Source organism: Podarcis pityusensis (genome assembly GCF_964106645.2).
Source record: "Podarcis pityusensis genome assembly, chromosome: 15".
NCBI lineage: Eukaryota > Metazoa > Chordata > Lepidosauria > Squamata > Lacertidae > Podarcis > Podarcis pityusensis.
In genome coordinates this window covers 1,765,946-1,790,858 of record NC_138040.1, presented here as the reverse complement: position 1 = coordinate 1,790,858, position 24,913 = coordinate 1,765,946, and the positions used below count along the sequence as shown (strand labels likewise).

Genomic DNA, 24,913 nt, shown 5'->3' with positions numbered 1-24,913 from the left:
ATATATAGAGAGGGGAAGGAAATTGACAAAACCCTGATCATTCCGGAAAAGGGAAATGGACAAAACCCTGATCGTGACCACAGAGGATTGCAAAACAGACCCGGATCCCTTTTCCTCTCAGGATCGCCTTGGGTTCCCTTGTTTTTGTCAACTTTCTATTCTTTCCTGCTCCTCCTTGCAGACCCAAGCCGCGCCGCGTCCATCCCGGCAGCCAGCAAAGCCCCGAAAGCTCCAGAAAGGGGCGGCGGCAGCGGCAGCGGCGGCGGCGGGGCGGGCGAGGCGGCCGGCAGGAGCGCGCGCGCGGGTGGCGCCCCGTCCGCTCCCAGCTTTCCACGTCTCCCTTCCTGGGGCCGGGAGGAGGCGGGCGGAGGGGGGGTGGGGAAGCCGGAGGGGGCGGGGAGAACCCAGGCCGGGCTCGGGAGCGCGCGCAGCGGCGGCGGGGCTGCGTGCGAAAGCGCCTTTGGCGAAGTGAGAGCCGGATCGAGGGGAGCCGCCGCCGCCAACGCCGCCGCCGCCTCGCCAACGCCGGCTTGCCGGGGAAGAAGGAGGCGAGACTCCGAAGTGCTGACGTTGGATTTGGCCGGAGAAAGCAGCCCGGGAAGCCCAGGGGGGAAAAAAACCTCGAGAAGGACACCCCCCCCCCCCTCAGCCCGTGCCAAGAATGATGGTGCTGAAAGGAGGAGGGAGTTTGGCACTTGGGAAGTAATACCGGAGGAGAAGAAGGGGGCGCAAAAAACCAAAGGGGGGGGGGTCTGGCTAGGGCGGGGCCAGCGAGGCCCGGAAGCTTCTTGATTGCTGGAGATCGGTTGTCAGTCTGCTTGGATTCCCCCCCTCCACCCCCCCAGCTCTCTTTCCAGGCCGGGAGCGGAGCGGCAGACGGGCTGGGTGGCTGGCTGTTGCGCGCTGCGCTCCCCCCGGCGGGCTGTGGGCAGGGGCGTCCGGGAAGCGAGCGCGCGAGCCGAGAGAGACTCCCCTTTTCCCGGACGGTGCAGCCAACCAAGGGAGGATCCGGAGAGAGGGGGGCGCCAGAAGGATCGGGGGTGGGGGGAGAGCCAGCCGCCGCCGCCGCCATCATCATCCGGAGGCCCCGTGGCTTTTCAATGGAGGAGCAGCCCGGCCACCAGCCAGCACAGCAGCAACAGCAGCAGCAGGCGCCTCACCACCACCACCAGCACCACCACCACCATTACTACTACTACAACCACAACCACCACCAGCACCACCAGCAGCACCTGGCCGAGGGCAGCGGGCCCGCCAAGGCCCCGCCGAAGGCGCCTTTGCAAGCCCTCAAGCATGAGCCCAAGCACGGCGCCGGAGGAGGAGGAGCAGGCCAGCAGCCCGACGCGCCCAGGAAGAAAGCAGGTCGGCGGCCCAGGGCGCGCGCAAAAAGCCGGCGAGGGGTGGAGAGGGCGGCGCCGCCGGTCGGGGGCGCACATATCGGGGCTGGGGGGGGTCAAGGCATGCGGGCGGTTGACGGGGGGCTTTGAGAGGGGGACCAAACGGCTTGACCTCCGAGTTCTTTTTTTTGGGGGGGGGGAGATCCCGGCTGGAGGTCTCCGGGCGTGTTGCGCGCTTTGGAGAAGCCGAGGGGGGACCCCCTTGCCAAGAGGGAGGAAAGCGCTTTTTGGATATCGGATGGGAGCTGGTTGCTTTTTTTTCGGGGGCAGAAGTAGATGGGGGTATGGATCTGGGCCTTTTTTGGGGGGGGGAGCCAGACCCCGGTGTTTGCATGCTGCCTCGCCACCCCAGACCTTGAGCGGCGTCGGTCTCCCCACGGCTTGCCTCGGATGGGGCCGGAGAGGAGGGAAGGCAGCTCGTTCTTTGGGGACAAGAAGAATAAAAATATGCTACCAGGAAGGTTTTGGAGGGGGAGATTCCCACTGGATCCCGGCCAGAACCAGGATGGTGGTGGGATTCGTGGTTTCTTGTTTTTTGGGGAGGAAAAATCACATCCCGGATCTGAATCGGGAAGGCAGTAGAGAGGGTCTTTATTTGCTTTCACTTTTTAACAGGGTACACTCGGACCTTCACAACCTGAAATGTGGGAGCTGTTTTGTGGATGGAGAGAGAGAAAAAAATCAGATTATTTCTGGTGGCGGGCGCTTTTCGTGCCGCAGACACATTACACCTTTTGGGGGGAGATGAGGGAAATACCTGGGACCCCTAGTCAGAGCCAGGAGCGACCCTTAGTTAATGTATGGGAGGGGGTTTAGGGCGACCAAGAAGGGCTGGGGTCCCTCTGGTGGCCCCCAAATATCTCTTATTTTGCCGGGGGTCGGGAGAGAGAGACTCTCAAGCCAGGACGGGGTTGGAGGTGGGGGGCGAGTCGTGGGCAGGTGAGTGGGGGGCTGGGGATATGTGAACCATGGCTTGGGGGGCTGGGAATGATGGCGTGTGTATTTGGGGGGCTTAAGTGTGTACTTCTGGGGCGAGGCCGGCCTCGCTTAGGCCCGAGCGCGGTGCTTCTCCTCTCCTGGGGGAGAAGAGGTGGCTCTGCTTGGGGCGGGGGTCTTGGGCCACGGGCGGGCTTGGCTGGGCCCGGGAAGAGGCGGCGGCAGCGGAGCGCAGAGACCCGGGTCTTCCGCCCAGGCCTCCTCCCTCCTGCCGGCCCTTTCGGGGGGCCAGGAGGGACCCCGTGCTCTCGAGGCCTGGCAGCCGGCGAGGCCGCCTCCTTCCCGGGCCTTCTCCTCCGCCGGGGCCTTCGCCGCCATGTTGGGCGGGAGGAGAGCCGCCGAGACCGCCACCGCCCTGGCCTGGCTCGGGCCTAGATGGGCCCCGGCCGGCTCCGCGCCATTGTCCGCCGGGGTCGGGGGCTGGGTGCGTTTTGGGGGGGCGGCGGCGGGAGGATGTCTGGAAGCAACAAGGGGTTTTTGGGGTGGGGCGCGGGATGGAGGAAGGGGGCTCTCTTTTGGGGAGACGGGGTGGGTTTTTAGGGGCGCAAGGCAGACCGGGAAACCTGCGAAGGACAGGCAGGGTTTTTTTGGGGGGGGGCTTTGTTAAGATTTATGGTTGAAAGTCTTGCCTCCCCCTCCCCTGCAAGGGATTTGGGGTCGTGTGTTATGTTCACCCGGTTTTGCCCTCCTAACAACCCTGCCAGGTAGCCTAGCTAGGAAGAAGAGGTGATTGCTCCCAAGGTCACCTGGTTAGCGTGGTGGGGGGTGATTTTTGAACCCCAGTGCTTTTAACCTGCAACAGCTTGTTTCTTCTAATTATCAACAACTTCTCCCTAATAATGATCTCTGTCGTGCAAGCGGAAGGGAGCTCCAAAGGTCATCTAGTTCAGCCTTGGATAACGTGGTTGCAGCTGATGGGAGTTGTAGTCCAAAACATCTGGGGGGGCACCAGGGTGGCCAAGCCTAAGCAAAGGGGAGCCCACCACCTCCCAAGATGGATTTGTTCCATGGTTGTTACTACCCCACTCATAGGAGCTTAGGGATTCTTGCTGTATTTTATCCTTGCAAAAGCTTTGCAATGAGGCTGGGTATGTGTGTGTGTGTGAGAGAGAAAGATTTGCTTCTTGGCTGATTCGAACCCAGGTCTCCTAGACCTAGTGTGCTGCTTGAGCCACAGTGCCACAAGGGCTTCTGTTGTGGAAGTGTCTGGGAAGATTTGTGTGGGTACCAGAGCCCCCAAATGTATAGCAAGGACTTGAGCTGTGGGTGCCATGGGGAGAGAGGCAGGTCTTGGACAGAGAGTTTAAAGCCCCCTTTCACCAGTTGAACAGTCATGGCCCTCTCCATCCCATCCACCTCCCAAAATGCTGGGAGCTGTGGTCTGTTAAGGATGTTGGGGGTTGTAATTCTGGGAAGGATCTCCTGGTGGTCTCCTCAGCACCCTTTGCAAACTACAGTTCCCAGGATTCTTTTGGGGGATGGATGTGACCCTTAAGCAGGTCCAAGGGATGCCTCTTCCTGAAATGTTTTGAGCACTAACTGCCTGGAAGAGTGGACAGTTCTGGGCCAGATCAGAGGAATTTGTGGCCCCCTGGAAGTTGCTGGGCTTCCTATAGCCAGTGTGCAAGTGGTTCGGGGATGGTGGAGCCGTGATCTAGCAACATCTGGAAGTCTCCAGGTTCCCCTTAGATCAGGCATGTCCAGCAGGTAGACTGATAGATTATGGGGGTGTCCCAGGTAGATCGCCACCTCCTAGGTCAATTCCCGCTCCCCCTAAAAAAGCTCAAGAACTTTGATTTCCCCCAAAAAAGTTCAACAACTCTGGTCCATCCTCCAGTGACAATGGCCAGATCATTGCTAGTTTTTTTAATACTGTGAGTAGATCGCAGACTCTTGGAAGTTGGACATCCCTGCCCTAGATGAAATTCCTTGTAGGGCAGCTGCTTTCTTCAGCTGAGGCAACCACTTCCCATAGTATTTTTGTATGAAAACATGAATGCTTAAGAAACAAACCCAACCCTCAGTTATGTCCCTCAAGCCAATACAATATGGGGCAATTCCTATTAAAATCATTTTGCGGAGGATGTTGGCCAGATTTTGCGTGGTCCAGATCTTTACCCTGCAGTTGGCAAAAAACCTGAATGAAGCCTCCCTGCGTTCTCTTCATGGGCATTATAAGTGACCAATTCTGAAATAGTGAGCCCCCAGACATGAGGTGTGCATGGTGGTCCCGGAGCCGTAAACTTCCCTCTCCCTTTTTAGTGACCCATTAAAACCTTCCTTTCATGGATACGAAGGTGTGAGGACAGTGATGTCCCTGTTCTGTAGAAAACTCCCCATCCTGTCTCTCCAAATAAATCTTTGGTAAGTGGACAGAAGAGGACTTGTGGGGGAAATCTTTGATTCGATTCCTCTCTTTTGGGTTGTTTTAGTCAGGAACCAGCATGCATGCGAACACACAGATGGGTATTTGTACGAAATAGTAATAATACAAATAGCAACAGAAATTTATATATTGTTTATAGGTCAGTAACTCTTCACATGGTTCACGGTAACAATATTTAAAGGCAGAAGGAAAATTTTGTACCCCAAAATTTTGCAGCAGTGAAGCTAATTTGACCTGAAGGTTTGCTTAAAAAGGCAGGCCTGCAAGCCTGTTTTCCACAGTAAAATGTTAACAGCAGGACGATGCTCCAAAGACTTGGTGCTGCCGTTGAAAAGGCCCCGTCTTGCCTTAGTGCAGGTGTGAGGAACCTTTGGCCTTCCTGATGTTTCTGGGCCATGGCTCCCCTTATCCCTGACCGTTGGGTCTGCTCGCTGTGGGGGATGATGGGAGTTGTAGTCCAACATCATGTGGAAGGTTTGTCATCCCAAGGCCTTCACAGGTTGAAGACAATGTACCGTGTTTTTCCCTCTATAAAATGCACCAGACCATAAGACGCACCTAGTTTTTGGAGGAGGGAAACAAGAAAAAAAATATTCTGAATCTCAGAAGCCTGAACAGCAAGAGGGATCTCTGCGCAATGAAATCAGCAATCCCTCTTGCTGTTCTGGCTTCTGGGATAGCTGCGCAGCCTGCATTCGCTCCATAAGACGCACACACATTTCCCCTTACTTTTTAGGAGGGAAAAAGTGAGTCTTATAGAGCAAAAAATACGGTAGGTTAAAAAGATGCAGTAACATATTGCATCCTTGAAAGTTCTGGGAAGCTCAAAAGCTTGTGCATCCCAACAGAGGGTCCACCAGAGATCCTGGATCTTATTCATGACATTCATAACATTAATATTTATTTACTGTGTGCAGTTCTGGTTGCCTCACCTCAAAAAGGATATTGTAGAGTTGGAAGCTGTTCAGAAAAGGGCAGCCAAAGTGATCCGGAGATAGAGCGAGACTCCTAGGAGTTGCAGCATTTGGGGCTTTTCAGCTTAGGGGTGACATGATAGAAGTTTATATGCTTATGCCCAGCATGGAGAAAATGGATAGGGAAAAGTTTGTCTCCGTCTCTCATAACCCTGAAATTCGTGGATACCCAGTGAAGCTGATTTAGATTTAGGACAGGTAAAAGAAAGTTCTTCTTCACGCAGCGCAGCGTCAAAGCTATGGAACAGGAGGCAGGGATGGCCACCGACCGAGGTGACTCTAAAAGACTATTAGACAGATTCATGGAGGAGGAAAGTACTGTATTTTTTGCTCTATAAGACTCACCTTTTCCCTCCTAAAAAGTAAGGGGAAATGTGTGTGCGTCTTATGGAGCGAATGCAGGCTGCGCAGCTATGCCAGAAGCCAGAACAGCAAGAGGGATTGCTGCTTTCATTGCGCAGCGATCCCTCATGCTGTTCTGGCTTCTGAGATTCAGAATATTTTTTTTCTTGTTTTCCTCCTCCAAAAACTAGGTGCATTTTGTGGTCTGGTGCGTCTTATAGAGCGAAAAATACGGTATATCGAATGCTGCCAGCCACGGTGGCTTTGCCCTGTCTCCAGAGTCAGAGGCAGCAATGCTTCTGGATTACGGTCGCTGGAAACCACAGGAGGGGAAAGTGCCCTTGTTCTCAGTCTCTGCTTGTGGGTTTCCCACAATGGGCATCTGGTCGGCCCCAGTGAGAGCAGGATTCTGGTTGAAATGGGCCATTGGCCTGATCCAGCAGCCTCTTTCTTCTTATGTTCTTGCTCAATTTATATCACACCATTCCTCCCAAAGGAGTCCAAGGTGGCTGGCTATTATTATTATTATTCTATTTTTCCTTTGAGAATAGCTTCCTGTGAGGCACCTCTAAGCGATTTACAGTACTTTCATCTTTCCCAAATGCAAAAGACACCCTTCCCAGGCCTCTTGACCTTTGTAATGTTGCATCAAAGTTGGAGGAGATCCCTCCAGAACAAACATCTGCCATTTGCCCTGCACACACCACAGATTTCCCCTCCATTGCGTTGGCATGGGCTGATCTCCCACACTGCCGCTGGACTGTTGTGGCCACATAACTGCTGCATTTGGGGCTTGAAGTCTCTTCTCCCCACCCCCCACTGGAATCTCAACATCCGTCAACATAGTCAACCCTGGCACACTTCGCTTTGCATGAAAGGAGAGGGTGCTGCCATACCTGCAAGTCATGGGTGCACCCCTGGCTTTCAAACTGGGTTCTGGGGCTCATCAGAGGTGGCCGTCCCAAAAGCCAGTTTTTGTCCTCTCTGGACAGCTGGCTCTCTGCGCTGAGATGCGGTTTGGATGTGTTCTGGGCCGCACCCTCGGTTTAGTGGGGAAACTCCACACTGTTTGGATTGCACCCCGCAGAATGCGTCCTAGAATCATTTGCAGCGCGCTGAGATTTGTAGCAGGTCTTTGGTTTCCTAAATAATATTATTATAATAAATTATTATTCATACCCCGCACATCTGACTGGGTCTCCCCAGCCACTCTGGGCGGCTTCCAACCAAATATCAAAAACAATACAGCGTCAGACATTAGAAACTTCCCTAAACAGGACCACCTTCAGGTGTCTTTTAAAAGTAAAATTGTTGTTTATTGCCTTGACATCTGCTGGGAGGGCTTTCCACAGGGTGGATGCCACCACCGAGAAGGCCCTCTGCCTGGTTCCCTGTAACCTCACTTCTCGCAGCAAGGGAACTGCCAGAAGGCCCTCAGTGCTGGATCTTAGTGTCCGGGCTGGATGATGGATAAATGCAGAAGTGGTTCCAGTTCTCTGAAGTTTGAAAACCAGTGGAGAAAAGATTGGTGTCTTTTCCCTGTGAGATCCTTGGAATGTTTTCGGGCTCCCAGCAGCCAGCATGGCCAGTGGTCATGGATGGAGGTACTTGGAAGTCCAGTGGCATTTGGGAAAAGGCCATAGCTCAGGGCTGGAGTATTTGTTTTGCATGTAGGAGGTCCCAGATGCAGTCCTTGGTATCTTCAGGTCAGACTGGGAATGAATCCTTTCTGAAGCTGGAGAGCTGCTGCCAGCCAGTGTAGACAGTACCAAGTTAGATGGGCTCTGCATAAGGCAGTTTCCTATTTTAATCCTTGATTCAGAGCCATCAGGTCTGGAAACTTGCTGCATTTTGAGGGGAAAGGGCTGTAGCTCGGGGATGGGGGGGGGGGAGACGACCTGTGTGGCCTTCCAGATGCTGTTGGACTCAAACTTCCAGCAGCCAGAATGGCTGGGGATGATGGGAGTTGTAGTAACATCACACCTTGGAGGGTCACTGACTCTCTGCACAGGCCTCCAGGCAGTGTTAGAAACTAGAGTGGAAAAGCTAGGAGCCAAATGGCTCCTGGGACCTGAGTTGTGGGCGCCAAACAGAACGTCTAGCTGCCATTTTGGCGGGGAGTCAGCAACTATTTATTATTTTGATAAGCAGGAATTAATTCGCAATTGACATAAGCGACACATTGTTAGTACCACATTTTTAGCAGAAATTGTTAACGCATGTTTAATTTGGTGTTGACAATAAAAATGCTGGTACCGTACTTCAGTTTTCAAAACACTCTACTCTTTATTGTTAAACTCTTTGACATATTGTCTGTCCTTAACAGTTACTTCGAGGCTTCAAAGGGCCTACACTTCCGTAATCCTGGAGTGTCAGCCAGGCGCAAAAAAATGGCGCCCAGTCTTTTTGAGGTGATCGCAAATGGAGAATTTTTAGGCGCAAAATGCGCCTGGCGCCCTGCTAATTTCGAACCCTGCCTCAAGGGCGTCTTCTGTTTGTATACTTGGAAAATCTGGACCAGAATGTAAAATAATAATGGGATGGGGTTTTGATGCTCTTGGTTCCCAAGTTCTGCATTTCTGAATTGCGGTGTCTGTTTGGTGACTTTTGAACTCGCTGCCACAGGAGGTAGTGAGAGCCTGGGCATGGAAGGCTTTAAAAGAGGATTGGACAAATCAGGGGAGGGGAGGGGTATTAATGGCTTAGCCACAATGGCTACGCTCTGCCTGATCCTGGTAGTTTTCTCTCCTTAGGTTCTTAAGTTTCTTACCGGTTCATCACCTTCCCCCAGTGCAACACTGCTATGCCCATGTGCCTTCTCTTCCTCTCTAAACATTTCTAAAGAACAGCAGTGGCAGAATAAATATTAACAGGAAGAAAAGATCCATCGCCAGCCGACTCTCTGCGTGCTTAGCAGTTTCCAGGCTGTGGAAATGGCTGGTGCCCTGGCCTAATCCACTTAAAGTTGGAGCTGGGAGCAGCCTCTGCTGCTCAGAGGTGTTTTGTCCCCTCTCTTAGTCCGTAGTTCTTGGGATGGGCCACTTGGGACGGTGGTGAACAGGGGGCAGCTTGCATCATCAGCTCATAGCTCTCTCCTGTATTATAAGGCTATAGCTACATGCAGAAAATTAAGAGTTAGCTGCTTGATGGTGCAACAGACTCCCTTGGAAGGTTGCGATACCTGCATGGCAGAGTTTAGGCCTAGATGGACCTTGGGATCCTTTCAAACTCTACAGTTACCACAGAGATCATGGAATCGTCGAGTTGGAAGGGATCCTGAGGGTCATCTAGTCCAACCCCCTGCAATGCAGGAATCTCTTGCGCAACATGGGGTTCAAACCCACAACCCTGAGATTAAGAGTCTCCTGCTCTTAACCAGCTGAACTAAAATAAGGGCTCGTCCTGCAGTTCCAGTTTCCTTTGCGCCTTCGCGTAGTATTTGTATGTGGGAAGGAACTGGAGAGCATAGGGCATGGGTGCTTTCGAACTGCTAGGTTGGCAGGAGCAGGGACCGAGCAACGGGAGCTCACCCCGTCACAGGGATTCGAACCGCCGACCTTCTGATCGGCAAGCCCAAGAGGCTCTGTGGTTTAACCCACAGCGCCCCCCGTGTCCCTGCTCCTGCCAACCTAGCAGTTCAAAAGCACGTCAAAGTGCAAGTAGATAAAGAGGTACCGCTCCGGCGGGAAGGTAAACGGCATTTCCTTGCGCTGCTCTGGTTCTCCAGAAGCGGCTTAGTCATGCTGGCCTCATAACCCGGAAGCTGTACGCTGGCTCCCTCTGCCAGTAAAGCGAGATGAGTGCCGCAACCCCAGAGTCGGCCACGACTGGACCTAATGGTCAGGGGTCCCTTTACCTTTTAGGGCATGGGTAGGCAAACTAAGGCCCGGGGCCCGGATCCGGCCCAATCGCCTTCTAAATCTGGCCTGTGGATGGTCCAGGAATCATCGTGTTTTTACATGAGTAGAATGTGCCCTTTTATTTAAAATGCATCTCTGGGTTATTTGTGGGGCATAGGAATTCCTTCATCCCCCCCCCCCCCAAATATAGTCCGGCCCCCTCACAAGGTCTGAAGGACAGTGGACCGGCCCCCTCCTGAAAAAGTTTGCTGACCCCTGGCATAGGGGCATAGCTCAGGGGTAGAGACCATCCGCCTGGCAACCAGAAGGCTCTTGGTTCCATCCCTAATGGCATCTCCAGTAAACACAGTGCTGAGCCGCCCATGGATTTACTCTGCGTAAGAAAGCTCCCCGCATAAGCTGTGGAGCATCTGTTGTGAATTCACAAGGTCCTAGGTGCATCCAGGAACGCAGGAAGCTGCCTTGATCGGAGTACACAGAGAGTTGGTCCGCCTGTTGTTGTTTAGTCGTGTCCGACTCTTTGTGACCCCCTGGACCAGAGCACGCCAGGCACTCCTGTCTTCCACTGCCTCCCGCAGTTTGGTCAAACTCATGCTGGTAGCTTCGAGAACACTGTCCAACCATCTCATCCTCTGTTGTCCCCTTCTCCTTGTGCCCTCCATCTTTCCCAGCATCAGGGTCTTTTCCAGAGAGTCTTCTCTTCTCATGAGGGGGCCGAAGTCTTGGAGCCTCAGCTTCAGGATCTGTCCTTCCAGTGAGCACTCAGGGCTGATTTCCTTCAGAATGGAGAGGTTGGATCTTCTTGCAGTCCATGGGACTCTCAAGAGTCTCCTCCAGCACCAGAATTCAAAAGCATCAGTTCTTCGGCAATCAGCCTTCTTTATGGTCCAGCTCTCACTCCCCTACATCACTACTGGGAAAACCAGAGCTTTTACTATACGGACCTTTGTTGGCAAGGTGATGTCTCTGCTTTTTAAGATGCTGTCTAGGTTTGTCATCACCTTTCTCCCAAGAAACAGGCGTCTTTTAATTTCGTGACTGCTGTTGGTCCGCCTGGCTCAGTGCAATGGCTCTCAGGGTTTCAGGCAGAGTCTTCCCCGGCCCTAACTGGAATGGATAATTTTTTTTGTTTGGGAACAGCAGGGCCACGTCTCAGCACCAAAAGTTCCCTGTTTCCATCACTTGGGAGGTTTTTGGCATTGTGCTTGGGGCAGCAGAGTTGTGCTCCCACCTTGTAGGGGGGGAAATAGGTGGGGGGAATCTCTTGAGTCATGTTGAATTTTGGAGCAGGCAGATGTTTCCACCCACTCCGGAACTCAGCATAAGACGGAAGTTCTGCCCCCAAGTTCTCTGCAGTCCGCGGGGAATCTGTGGGCCCCATTGCCAGAGGGCTGGAGATGCAACACCCCCCCCCCAAAAAAAACCCCAGTTAAAAAACAAGCATTTAAAAACAATAAAATAAAATTAGTGATAAGCTAAAATACACACGAAGGCGTTCTACGTTTCTGGATAGGCTTGCCTAAATGAGCATGTTTTGAGCAGTTGCTGAAAAGTACAGCGAGGGCTGTGTCAAGTGGCAGGGAGTTCCAAAGCGTAGGGGCTGCCACACTAATGTGGAACGGGGATTATGTGGCACCCATAAGAGGGCCGCTCCTGCAGAGCGAACCTGTCAAGTGGGCTTATATGGGGCAAGGAGATCTCTGGTCCCAAGCTGGCACAAGCGTTGTCTGCTAATAGTAACGCCTTGAACGTGGCCTGGCAGCAAGCAGGCATGCAGCGCAGATCTCTGAGCACATGTCGTCGGTCTCCCTTCGGTCAGCAACTGTGCTGCAGCGTTCTGCATTGACCGCATCTTCCAGATCAGGTGCAAGGGAAGCCCCACGTAGAGTGCCTTGCGGTAGTCCAGGCTTGAAGTCCCCAGTGCCTTTACTACTGTGAATCTATTTGGTTTGGCGCATCCACATTGTGTGGTCCATTGAGGTCCGTGCTCCTATCGTACGCCTCCCCCCCCCAAGTGCAAATCTTGAGGGAAAATGAATAAATAACAGACTTACCTGGGTGCTGACCGCATAGATTGGAGTGCTTGGTATTCTAACAGGAGTAAAAGCAACTTTTAGCTCTTTCATGTGTAAGAGTTTGAGGGAGAACCACATATGCTACCTTGCCTCACAGAAAAAGGTGAAATATACCGTATTTTTCGCCCCATAGGACGCACCGGCCCATAGGACGCACCTAGTTTTTTTGGGGGGAAATAAAGGGGAAAAAAATTATTTCCCCTCCAGGTGCGCTGTGCTAAGCCCGAAGCTTGGGGCGTGCGGAGCTCAGCGCGCCTCAAGCTTCTGGGTGCTGGCAAGGTCTCCACTAGCCGTGGGAGAGCCGCACGACTTCGCACGGCTCTCCCAGGGCTAGCGGAGCGCTGCGCTAATCCCGAAGCTTGGGGCGTGCGGAGCTCAGCGCGCCCCAAGCTTCTGGGTGCCGGCAAGGTCTCCGCTAGCCGTGGGAGAGCTGGGTCTCCCATGGCTAGCGGATAGCTTCCTGAAGCCTGGAGAGCGAGAGGGGTCGGTGCGCACCGACCCCCCTCGCTCTCCAGGCTTCAGCGAAAGCCTGCATTCGCCCCATAGGACGCACACACATTTCCCCTTCATTTTTGGAGGGGAAAAAGTGCCTCCTATAGGGCGAAAAATACGGTAAGTGCAATTAATCGATTGATTATTTTTTGTGGTAACCCACCCTGGCACCTTAGGGTGGAGGGCAGGCGCTGTATCATTCTGCACCCAGGTATTCTTGAATACACACACACAAATAATAACAATAATGTTTGATGGACTGAGTTTATTTAATATACTGCCTCCCCTGTGAGTCTGACCCAACCAGCTTACAGCCAGTGTTAAAACTGATATATAACCTGATACCAAATAGCACGTTCAACCTAGGTGATGGTTGCCATAAATGGAATGTCTAGGTGCCAGTTTTTTTCACGTTGGAAGTATTAATAATAATTCCATTTCTATACCGCTCTATATTTTAAAGTACAAATCTCAATGCGGTTGACAACACGCTAGAACATCAAATGAAACAATCCAGAATAAAACAGATTCAAGCTTCCAGGGCAGTATTTCAGATCCATTTTGCTTTACCCGGCTGCCTACCTGGCATCCAGGGATCTTCGAAGGGTTGCAATTGGACCCACGCCAGTTGCAAAACGCACCTGGTGCCTGGCTAATTTCTAACCCTGCTTACAGCAAGTGTCCACTTGCGGGCGATGACCGCGGTGAGCCTCCAGGCACAGAGGCAATCTACCCCAAAAGTCCCAGTTGCAAGCGTGCAAGAGGGCAGTCTAGGTGGGGTATGAACACAGCGCAGCTTCTGACCTTAACGCTTCTTCCTTTCTTTTCCTCCTAGGCTACGGCGAGCTCAATGGCAGCGTCGGAGAGCGGGAGTCCCCCCCCAAGAGCTTGAACGGGGGCGATGCTGCAGCCAGCCCCATTTCCCGGGTCCCCAACGGCAGCCAGACTCCCGGGGACCCCGCCCTGGCGCTCAAGCAGACTGTGAAGGGGAGCGGTGCCTTTGGGAAGCTGGGGCTCAAGCCCAAGGGCTTTGTCCCCAAAGGGGCTGCGGACAAGAAGCCGGAGAAAGGCTTTGAGGGCCGGTCCCCCGACAAGCCAGAGGCCCTCTGCATCCCCAACGGCATGGTCTCCACGGGGTACATCGCCAACGGCTACGTCGCCAGGGGGGCCGACAACGACGGCAGCGGCTCAGAGAGCAGCTACACCACCCCCAAGAAGCGGAAGGGGCGCCGCAACAGCGCCAAGGGCTGCGAGGCGCTCAGCCTGGGGCAGGCTGCCCCGCACGAACCCTCGGCCAGCACGGCGGCCTCAAAGCAGGAGCCCGAGGCCGGGGAGGCGAAGGTGGGGGGCCGGGTGGACGCCCCCAAGCCGGCTTGGAAGTGCGAGGCTGGGGGCTTGGGGACCGGGCGCGGGAAGCCGGGCGACGTGCCGCCGCGGAAGAACTCGGATGGTAAGGCCGGCGCCGCCGCAGGCAAGAAGTTTGAGGAGCGGCCAAAGGGCAAGCACGTGCCGGCAGCCTCCTCCAAGGAGGACTCCTGGACGCTCTTCAAGCCTCCCCCCGTCTTCCCGGTGGACAACAGCAGCGCCAAGATCGTGCCCAAGATCAGCTACGCGAGCAAAGTCAAGGAGAACCTCAACAAGGCCGCCGCACAGAGCGTCTCCTCCCCCACCCTTTCCTCATCCTCGTCCTCGTCTTCGTCCTCCTCCCTGTGTTCGTCGTCCGCCGCTGAAACCCAGCCGCAGCCTCCTGGCCGCCTCTCGCAGGTCCCCATGTCCGCCATGAAATCCGTCACCTCGGCCGGCTTCTCCAACGGGCCGGTGTTGGCGGGGGCCGACCGGGGACCCCAGCCCCTCCTCGTGCCCGGCGGGGTCATCTCGGCCTCGGAGGCGGGGCCCCTGGACGTGGCGAGCCTTGGGGGCGCCCCGGCAGAGCCGCCGCCCAAATCCAGCCTGTTCATCTACCCGTCGAATATGCAAGCTGTTCTCCTCAGCGCCGCCGCGCAGGCCGAGACGCCGCCGCCGCCGCCTCAGGCCAGCCAGAAGAGCCTGGGCGACATTTTCCAGAACCAGTGGGGGTTGTCGTTCATCAACGAGCCCAGCGCCGGCCCAGAGGCGGGTGCCAGGAAGCCGGCAGGCCCCCAGGCCGTGGAGGTGACATTTCAGGGGGAGGGCCCGGCCGCCCTGGCGTCCCCGGGGTCCGAGGCAGCTCCCTCGGGGCCCGAACCGCCCGCCTTCCCCAAGGCCTACGAGCTGGACAAGCGGACTAGCCTGCAGCTGCCTGGCAGGATCCTGAAGCTGGCGGCCGCGGGCGAGGCAGCCGGCGGCAGCGGCTTCCTCTCGGAGCCCCTTCGGCCCGGCGGGCAGTGCCAGGCCGAAGCAGGCGGCAGCTTTGTTTTCCTCTCCAAGGACTGCCACGTAGAGAGGCGCCTGGCCTCGCCCACGAACCATTTGTTAGTTTCCGCCAAAGAACTGAGGTGCCAGAGTGGCCTAGGAAGGAAAGAGAGTTGGGGTGATTTTGACCTGAGGGCAGCCGTTCTATATCACACTCAAGGTAAATCTATGTCCACGTTGGTGTCCTGCTTCAGCCTCCGGTTCTGTCTGGATTTAGTGTGGGATTGGGGAACGGTTTTTTATTAACAGGGGAAAAAGTAAAGTAAAAAAAAGGCCTTTTACAATCTCAAAGGACGCAGCACGAAAGGAAAATGGGCTGGGAGGGAGGAGGAAAGAGACAAACCTCACTTAGTTTTGGGGCACTTTTTGTCAGGGGGAAATATCGAAGTGGGCGGGTGTTGTGGTGAGAAGCAGCCGTGCGGATGTCAGAAGATAAATGGTTTTATAGATTATGTGTCTGGTTGGAGTGTCGGTCTGAGAAAATGGACGGTTGAAGCATCTCACTTCTTATTTGAGGCTGCTAGAGCATCGTTAACATACCTATTTTTTCATTTTTTAATTTCTCCCCTGCCCCTTTGTATTTGTGTGTGTGTGTGTGAGAGAGATATCCAACACGGTCTTGTCCCCCGTCCCACCCGATTCTCCTGCCCCATGCCATTCCAACATCTGCAGCGTAAGGATGTGGGGAAAACACCTGTTCCTTTCCTATCCAGGTGTTGGGTTACGCTGTTAGTTCTTTATAGGCTGCCTTGCAGACCCCCCAAGACGGCTCCCCATGCAAATACCATGCAGTAAAAATCGTACTGTAGCTTGCAGCATTTCACAACAACGTGTTCGTTGTCCCATCCCAGTGAAAACGTTAAAGAGAGGAAGGCTATAAGTACTTAAGACAGCAGGGGCTCCTTATTTTCTGGGCCCCCTTTCCTTGCAAAAAAAAACAACAAAAAGATGTGAAAATAGGGGTTGCTGTGTTTTGTGGCAGCCCCCAGGTCTCACAGGAGCGACAGTGATTTCCAGGGGGCAGAACTCACCAGTGGTAGGAGCTGCTTAGGTGCCCAAGTGTGGGGAAAATCTGGTTCTAAAGTTGTCTTTTTCAGGGGGTCCAGGACAAGCCTCAGTAGTGTAAGGAGGGGGGGAGTGGCAGTTTGCAAAGGACCCCCCCCCAGCCGTGGAGGCGGCCTCGCTGCTCTCTTATGGTGGCCTCTGCCAAGCTGACAACATTCTGGGTGTTTTTGACTACAACTCCCATCAGCCACACCTGGAAGGAGGGTTTTTTTGCAGGTGGAATGGGGGGGGGGAGCCTTGCTTTCTCTTGACGCCCCCTTGAGCATCTTCAGCTATCCTTTTCCTTTGAGATTAGGGAGGGAGAGTGTCTGGCAGCCCCTCCAGGTGCCGCCAGACTACAACTCCCATTTTTCCCAAATGTGATTTGGAGTCCCAGCACCTGGGGGGGGGCATGCAGGTTCCCCACCCCTGATGTCGTCCACTGCCAGATAGGGGCAGAGGGGTGCTTCTGGGAAGCTCATTAGCGGGGCAAAGATGTCAATTGTCCTTTTGAACTACAGCAGCTGGTCTCGTAAGGTAGACTGCGTCCAGACATGGAGGTTCTCTTCCCTGGCAGCAGAAACGGGCAAGGCTTAGAATCGTAGCCTTGTAGAATTGGGAGGGACCGTGAGGGGCATCTAGCGCATTGCAGGAATCTCAGCACAAGGTCCCCCATCCAATTCGAAACCATATCAGACCCTACTTGGCTTTGCAAATGTGCTAGCCGGTTTATGGCTCCACCACTAACAGTTTTTGCAGATCGGGGGCCGTAGGGCAGGGGTGCCAGAGGTGGCAACCCCCCTCCAGATGTTTCTGGTCTCCTGACTCCTTATTATCACCGTCCCTGCCTTTTCTGGCCACTGGGAGTCGGAGTCATGTCAACATCTGGGATAATGGAAGCTGTTAGGGAACAAAAGAGAGTTTGGGTCGCTGTGACTCCTGCACTGCCCCCTTCCAACTCTACCATTCTGTGAATGGGTCTAAGCTCACCACATCCGCTCTTTTTCTAAACTGCGTAGTGATACGTTTCTTATGACTATCTGACACGCAAAAAAGGAGGTGGGTATTTATAGCAACACTCGAGGTGGTTCAGAGTCACGGGGAGAGGTTTGCATGAGGAGCAGCCCTTGACATTAAGAGAAGGGCCTCAGCCCGACGTCAGAGCACTCGCTTTGAAGGTCCCGGGTTCAATTCCCGACGTCGTCTCTGAAACCCTGTCAGTGTCAACAATGCTGAGCTAGGCTCTGTTTAAGGCAGCTCCCTTTGTTCCTCTGAGACGCCACCTTGGCACCTGGGTCCTTCCCAAAGCGATTCTTTTCAAGGGCATCTGCCAGAAGCACCACAGCCGGGGCTGAGCCCTTGGCAGGGGGCGCGAGAGTTGAAGTGCCTTGTGTCTCGACCGTCCCATTGGGAAGAGGAAGCTGCTGCCTTATAGCTGAGTAGGCTCTTCATGAGTAAAGCTGCCCAAGGCAGGACCCAGGAGAGGAGGAGGAAGAAGAGGAGAAGGCTTCCTCTCCAAATCTTGGACAACGCAGGCTGCTCCCCTTCTAACAGGCTGGTCAGAAATAAAATCAGAGCACTCCTCTTTTGCTGAGTGGTGTTTTGCTGCCTCTCAGAGGCGTGATCACACACCCACCCACACACACACATATATAATTTTTTATTAGTTTTTTAGCATACCATTTTCAACAATAATTAAACATACTTTTACATCTTATTCAATTTTTTGACTTCCATCAGTCCTGTTTGAAAATTCCCCAATCAAATCTATTAGGATGTATTTCTTACTTTCCCTATTACATTTAAAACTCATGACCAAAATTTCTCTCTTTTTCTACTTTGTAACACTTTGTATGTTTCTCCTTACAAAACTTCTTGTAGTCCTACTAGCGTAATTTGTTGGCTACAATTGATCTTCAAATAGTTCATATGTTTCTTCCAATCTTCTGTAAATCTCTGGTCCCGCAGGTTTCGAATCCTTCCTGTCATTTTGTCCAATTCTGCGTAGTCCATTAATTTCGTCTGCCATTCTTCTTTCGTCGGAATTCCTTCTGGCTTCCACTTCTGGGCTAACAAGACTCTTGCCGCTCTTGTTGCATATAGAAACAGTTTAACATCTTGCCTCCAAGAGGCGTGATCTCTCTTTTGCCCATCTACCCCAGGCTTCTTGACTCTGACCAGCAGCAGCTTTTCAATCTTTCTGGGCTGGATAGATTGGTCTCAACTAGGGCCAGGTCCATTTCAGTACAGGTGCCTCGGGTTAAGTACTTAATTCGTTCCGGAGGTCCGTACCTAACCTGAAACTGTTCTTAACCTGAAGCACCTCTTTAGCTAATGGGGCCTCCCACTGCCGCTGTGCTGCCGGAGCCCGATTTCTGTTCTCATCCTGAAGCAAAGTTCTTAACCTGAAGCACTATTTCTGGGTTAGCGGAGTCTGTAACCTGAAGCGTATGTAACCCGAGGTACCACTGTACTGGCCCTGACTTGGAGGAACGCTCTGTCACAAGAGACTAGGGCCCTGCGGGACTTGACATCTTTCCGCAGGGCCCCTTGGTTTGGACTCAGTCTGACCCTTATGTTTCCCTCCCCTTATGGTCTTGATCTATGGGCTACTTTAAAATGAGGCTGCATTTTAAATTGCATTTTTAACCTGTATTTTAAATTGTCCCCCCCTTATGTTTTTATTGTAATTTTACTGGGTCTGGGTCTGGCCAGGGAGCGTGGGGAATAAATAAAAAATTATTATTATTATTATTATTATTATTATTATTAGACCCCTCTGGCCTGATTCAGCAGCCAGGCCCTCTTCCCATCTTCTCTCCTGCTAATCTGGGGGAGATAGAAAGTGTGGGATAGAGAGGGGAAAACCAGCCAAGGCAGAGAGCTTTCTGCTCTCCTGACATCCTTCCAGGGGCCAGCTTTGGCCGCAGTCGGGGATGTGGTGGCAGCTGCAGTCTAGAGGCTGCTGAGATTCCCCCTCTGCCACTCACAGGTTGTGGCACAAATGGAGCAGCTGCTCAGAGATGCTCCCCAGAAGGGCAGGAGGTGCCACACAGTTTCTTCCCACCTGGCCCCGTGGCCTGATCCAGCGCCACACCCCGTTTCTTACACCCGGGCCAGGAAGTTAGCAGGTGTGGGCAGTTCAGCCTGTAGAATGCCATTCATTCAACGCCTCTTTTTCTTTCTCGAAGCGCCTAGTCCTCAAGGTTCCAGGGAGACTTGGGGAAAGGGCGTTTGTGTGTCTTTTTCTCGCCGTGCTTGCATTTCCATGCGTGGCAGGGGGTGGCACTAGGTGATCCACAGGGTCCCCTCCAACTGATGATTCTGGGAGGCATACGAGCCAAGGCAGCCTCCTGCAAACTGGCGCTTCCTGGCTCCGGCTGGACTCTCAGCGCCCATAATCTCTGGCCACTGGCCATGCCAGCTAGCAGGAGCTGGGAGCCCCAAGATGGGCTGGAAAAGAGGGGTGCCAGTTTTGCAGAGATGCAGATTGCAGAATTGGGGTCCTCTCCCTCTCCCCCACCCCTAATAATAATAATAATTATACCCCGCCCATCTGGCTGGGTTTCCCCAGCCACTCTGGGCGGTTTCCAACAGAATATTAAAATGCAATAGTCAGTTAAACATTAAAAGCTTCCCTAAAAAGGGCTGCCTTCTTTATCATTCTTGTGTGTTTTTAACTTTTTAGATTGCTTTCCTCTGGGCAGGTGACCCTTTTCTTCAAGACAAACCAGAGAGCCTTTAAGTGTAGTTAAATAAAAGTGGGTGCTTGGTGCCTCAGGAATCCTGTTGAAATTGGGGGGGGGGGGTATTGCTTGAAGAAACATCCTTTTGTCGAATGCTCCACAAAGATCTGAATCTGAAATACTTAACTTTCCCCTCTTCTCTCTCTCTCTCTCCACAGAAATGGAAACAATTTGTAATTTGAAAAAGCAAGGTAAGAATCTCTTGACGGCCACGACATCTGCTTTGCATCTGCCCCGCTGCGAAGGAAGGGCCGGTTAATTTATTTTGTGTAGGGAGAGTTGTGTGGAAATTCAGCTGCTTATGCTGGGGGACTGTGGCCTTCCAGCATGACCAGTGGGCAGGGATGCTGGGAATTCCAATTCAGCAACATCGGGAGGGCCACTCCATGAAAAAAAAAAACCTAGTAATTTACCCTCAAAACAGCCCTGTGGTGTAGATCAGGCTGAGACCATTGGGACGCTCAGAGGGCTTCCTTGCTTGCATAAATTTGAACCCAGGGATGATGGGATTTTTTCCAAGAGGGAGAGAGACTCTGTCACAAACCAGTGTTTGGGAATTCTCCTGGGGGAGGTTTCATTGTTTAGCTGGTTTAAAAAAGCAGAAGAGGTTTGCAAGAATAATGATACAACAAAATGATCAACCCAAACCATTAAAAGAAATCATTTGAAACACAGAAAATGATTAAAACCAGGACTCTGCGGTACAGCTGCAAATAAAACGTTTTAGGTGTGTTGTAAAAAAAAAAAAAAGTAGTAAAAGTGCCATTATACAAATGTGACACTAGATGGCGATGGTGAGCTATGCCAAATTCAATGTATTTTTCAAAACGTTTTTTAAAAAAGCATTTTCGCAGCGGTTTTTATACCGTATTGGCCCAAATATAAGCTGCACTTTTTTTCCCAGATTCCAATTGTGAAAAGTTAAAAGTGCGGCTTATATTTGCGACCTTATGGTATCGCTGTTATAGCAGCTGCCCACAAGGGCTGTCGGGGGTGCAGGACAACAGCGCCCGTCCCAACTGCAGCCCCCAAGCCTCCCCTGAGCCACCGTAAGGAAGGGGGAAGGGGCGGGAGGCCGCCGGCAAAGCAGAAAAATAATAAAAAAGATTAAACTGCAGAAAAAGAAAATGGAACACATGTCAACATGTCTGGACAGGCTTGCCTACAAAAAAATGCTTTCAGCGGGCGTCAGAAAGAGCATACGGGGATATCAATTGGCAGGGAGTTCCAAAGATTGGTTTCCTACGAATGCATAAAGGGCCGGTTCCACAGATCTAAGTGGGGGAGGGGACCACGTGGGTAGTTTGTGCGCTTGAGGACCTGACTTGACACTCGCTGTGTTTCTCTCCCTTTTCTCCAGACCCCAAAAGGATAATCACTTACGACGAAGCCATGGATCACCCCGACCAATGATAGGAGCCGCGAAGGGCCGCTGACTCTCTCGCCGCCGCTGTTGCCTCTCTGCCGTGAGCCTCGCAGCTCCTCACACATCCAGGAGAGTGAGTGGCTGTGGCGGCAGTTCTGGGGCGGCGAAAAAGGAACTAGAATCGCAGGATAATATATACAAATCTATATATATATATAAATCTATATATATATATAAATATATATAAATCTATATATATTAGTTATTTTAAAACAAATTGAAAACAGGGGCCTGCGGGCACGGCGAGACTTTTCACGTGGAATTGGCAGAGACTCGCATTACGGGATTATTTAAAACTTCGGTTCTGAGTCCTCTCCGCTGCCCTCTCCCCTTACAACAAAAGACTCCTGCTTCTTTCTCCCGCCACCGCCCTGTGCGAAACCGGACAAGAATTCTTAACGGGTAGAAACACTGCCCCCCCTGCACGGTTCTGGACATCTGCAGGAGAGGGGGGGTCTCCAGCCGTTTTTCTGCCGGGAGTCTGCAATCGCTGACGACACACTAAGTCTCCGGGAAGCCCCTCTGTTTTCCTCCCCTTGCGCCCCAGTGTTTCCCTCCATTGCTTTTGGTTTTACTGGAATCCGAAAACTGCAGGGTCATTTGGGGGAGGGGGGCTTGGGGCACTGGGGGGTTATCTCTTCCCCCCCACCCCACCCCTTGTCGAAGTGAAGGTGTGATATGGAGGGGAAATCGGTCTTAAAAATCCCTGTGTCTTCCCCTCCGCTCTCCTTCAGGGGAAACCAAAAAGATGCTATCACTACAGTTGTGTCATCTGCATACACCTGCCGTTTCGGTTATGATGGGGTTTTTTTGGGGGGGGGGGAGTGTGTCATCTTTGACGGCCACCGTCCAAAACTTTACAGAACGCCAGAAGAGTTTTAAATTTTATTTTAAAGATGCGGTTCAGGAGTTTGGGAGGTTTGGATGGGGGGGGGGGGGAACGATGGCAAAGGCAGGGGGGTTAAAATTGCCGTTCCTGCCGCTTGGCACTGTATCCCCAGGAAGAAGCCAGCGAAGCAGTTTGTTCAGCCTATAGGTGCTCTCTTGAGTTTTTCTCCCCCTGGATGATCCTTTCATTTTTCCCGTTCTCTGTCAGTCCTCTGTTGCAAAGCTGGAAACGTAAGGAAATTGTGATTTCTCCCCCCTGCCCTTTGCTAACTTTTCCAAATAACGCTGTGGTGTGTGTGTATGTGTTTACACACATTACAACTCCTATCTGGGAATTTGTTTTTCTAAAAGGAAAAAAAACAACCCCACCAGTCCTTACCTTTTACTATTTCTCTCCCCCCCCCCCAGCTCATTTCCCTCAGGCAATTAATGTTTTTTTTTATGGTCTGACATCGAGAGGCCTGTTCTAATGGATTTCCGCTGTCTGTATTTTTATTTTTATTTTGATCTGGGCTTTGCTTCTGCTTCCCCCTCACCCCCAGCTTTTCACCGCAAGAGCAGAAACGGAAAGAGGTTGCAAGTGTGGTGTCGAAAGCTCTAATAAAGTCATTATTATTTTTTTGCCTTTTGCAGAAATCCAAATTTGGGGGGTGGGGCTGGCAAGGGGGCAAGCTGTGGAGTTTGGCAAGGCGGTCGTGCTGTGATTTATTTATTTTTTTGGAGGTGCAGATAGCAGGAGCCCCCTTTATGTGAAAGGGTTTGCCCAAAAACAAATCAATTCCTGGGTGCCCCATGGAAGGGGTCTGCTCTTCTGAGAATTCCCCAGAGTGGACTCAACAAAGATCTGGTGGTGGGGGTACATCTTGCTTCAGTGTGGCCCAATTTTTTGTTGGGGGGGATAGGTGTTGAGGAGGGGGGCACGCCCCAGTTCAGCCCCCTGCCCTGCTCAGACCTCCGCTCAGACCTCCACTGTCTATCCTTAAAACTACTGGTGTGTCCTTTTAAAACGCCTTTTAAGAAAGAGAGGGAAACGCCCAACTTGGATGCTTCTGTTGCAAGTTGCTCTTGGCCAAAAAAGTAAAATAAATCTAAAGTGAAGCCCCCCCCCCCTTTTTTTTAAAGCAATCTTGTGAATTTAATAAAATTTCATAGTTGAAGTGTTAAACAACTGGTATAAAAATACATCTGTGAGTTTTATACAAATTTACTTAGTGGAAGTGAAAAGGTTCATTCAGCAGCCAGAACCTTATTCCTATCTTCACACCAGGAAAGTAAAAGTCCTTTTCAGGGTACCTTTATACATAAATTTCATTTCAGCCATAGATAGAAGTGTTAACAGCAAAGTCTTGGCTTGTTTTCTATAGATACTGGCTGTCTGAGAAAGGTGTAGAACGAAGGGAGATACGACGACAGGGAGAGAAAGTCGACCCTTGCCTTGACAATGAACAAAGCAAATTCAAGTTTCCAAATTCATTAGCAATGCCGTAAGAGTTTCAATCAGCTTGGCAAGTGAAGCCCTTTTTTAAAGAATGCTAGCTCCCCCCCCCCCCACAAAAAAAACATTTTCCTAGATGTGTTCTTCCCTCCTTTTTTTTTTTTTAACAGCTGCCTTCCCCATTCTGTTACTAAATTTCCACCCTTAAAATTAAAATAAGACCCCCCCCTCCAAATCCCAATGGGGGTTTGACCAGTTTCCAGCCCAGGCTGCTGTGTTGCTGCCTTGTGACTTTCCTCTGATGCTCTGATTGGCCTCGTAAGATGTTGGGGGGGGGTCCTCTTATTTGTGGGTGCCATGTTCCTGCCTCCTCCCCAAACTCCCCCCCAGCCCCCTTAAACCTTCCCATTTTTTTGAGGGGGTTTTCTCTTCACAAGGTTCTCGACATTCTTTAATAGTTAGAATTTAGTCTCTTCCCTCCTCGGTTTTATTTGTGTGTAAAGACGTAGGTGGGAGGGAAGTTGAGCCGTGAGGGATGTAGCCCCAGTGTGGGGAGCCTTCAGTCCTCCAGGTGTTGCTGAACTCCCATCAGCCCCAGACAGCGTGGCCAGGGATGTTGGGAGTCAGAGGGCCCATTGCTCCTGATGGCAGCACATGGAAGGGATGCTTTTAATACACGGACCGGTCTTCGGCCGACCGGGCGCCTTCCAGATGTGCTGCCCTACGGCTCCCGTGCTAGACTGATGGGAGAAGTAGTCTGGAACATCTAGGGAAGCTGGTGTGGCTTACAAGAGCATTGTTGGGCCGCCAACTCTCATCCTCCCTGTCCATCAGCTGTGCTTTCTGGGGGCTGATGGGAGTTGTAGTCCAGCAGATCTGAAGGTTTTCCGCAGCAGCCGTGCCGTAATCCAAATTAACAGGCAAAATGTGTGCAAGTGTGACTCGCCGGTTCTTCCTCCGAATACAGCCCACCATCTTTAATGGGGGGCAGGAGAGTCAAGGTTTTAGTGTCTTTTTCAACGCATGTGGCCCCCAAGGTGGAACTGCAACCCTATTCTTAGCTGCAGAGGAGAGAATTCATGTGATATCCCCCAGCTTGCAAGATGGCTTTGTGTGATGTGCCTGGAAGGGGGAGAAGGTGTTCACTCCCCCCCATTTTCTCTAAATCCCCTTCTCTCTGGTTGTCAGTATTTGGGGCAAAGGGGTGGGAATAGGACAGGATAGGACAGGATGTGGCCTTGCTTGAAGAGAGTGGATTTATCTGTTGGACATTACCCTGGAAATATTTTGATCGGGGGAGAACAAATTCCTCGATGCTGTGGGGCACAGGTGTTGTGTTTGCATCGCAGCCGGATGCTCCTACAGAGATGATAAAAATGTACAAAGGAGGCTGTCGAGATGCCATTCCCTTGGCTAACCTGTAGAATTTTTTTTAAAAGAAATAAACAGAAATTGAGACTA

General features: G+C 52.2%; 1 protein-coding gene across 2 annotated transcripts; it reads left to right on the top strand.

Annotated features, from left to right (window-relative positions):
- Positions 1-418: 418 nt before the first annotated feature.
- NUFIP2 (nuclear FMR1 interacting protein 2) lies at positions 419-24,913 on the top strand. 2 transcript variants are annotated; one of them, XM_080982956.1, is made up of 4 exons: positions 419-1,362; positions 13,358-15,073; positions 19,862-19,894; positions 21,064-24,913. In XM_080982956.1, the coding sequence occupies exons 1-4, from the start codon at positions 1,101-1,103 to the stop codon at positions 21,114-21,116; spliced, it is 2,064 nt and encodes a 687-aa protein (XP_080839082.1). In that variant the 5' UTR covers positions 419-1,100; the 3' UTR covers positions 21,117-24,913. The 2 variants fall into 2 exon arrangements, with proteins under 2 accessions (XP_080839082.1, XP_080839083.1); XM_080982957.1 differs by lacking the exon at positions 419-1,362 and adding an exon at positions 2,183-2,336.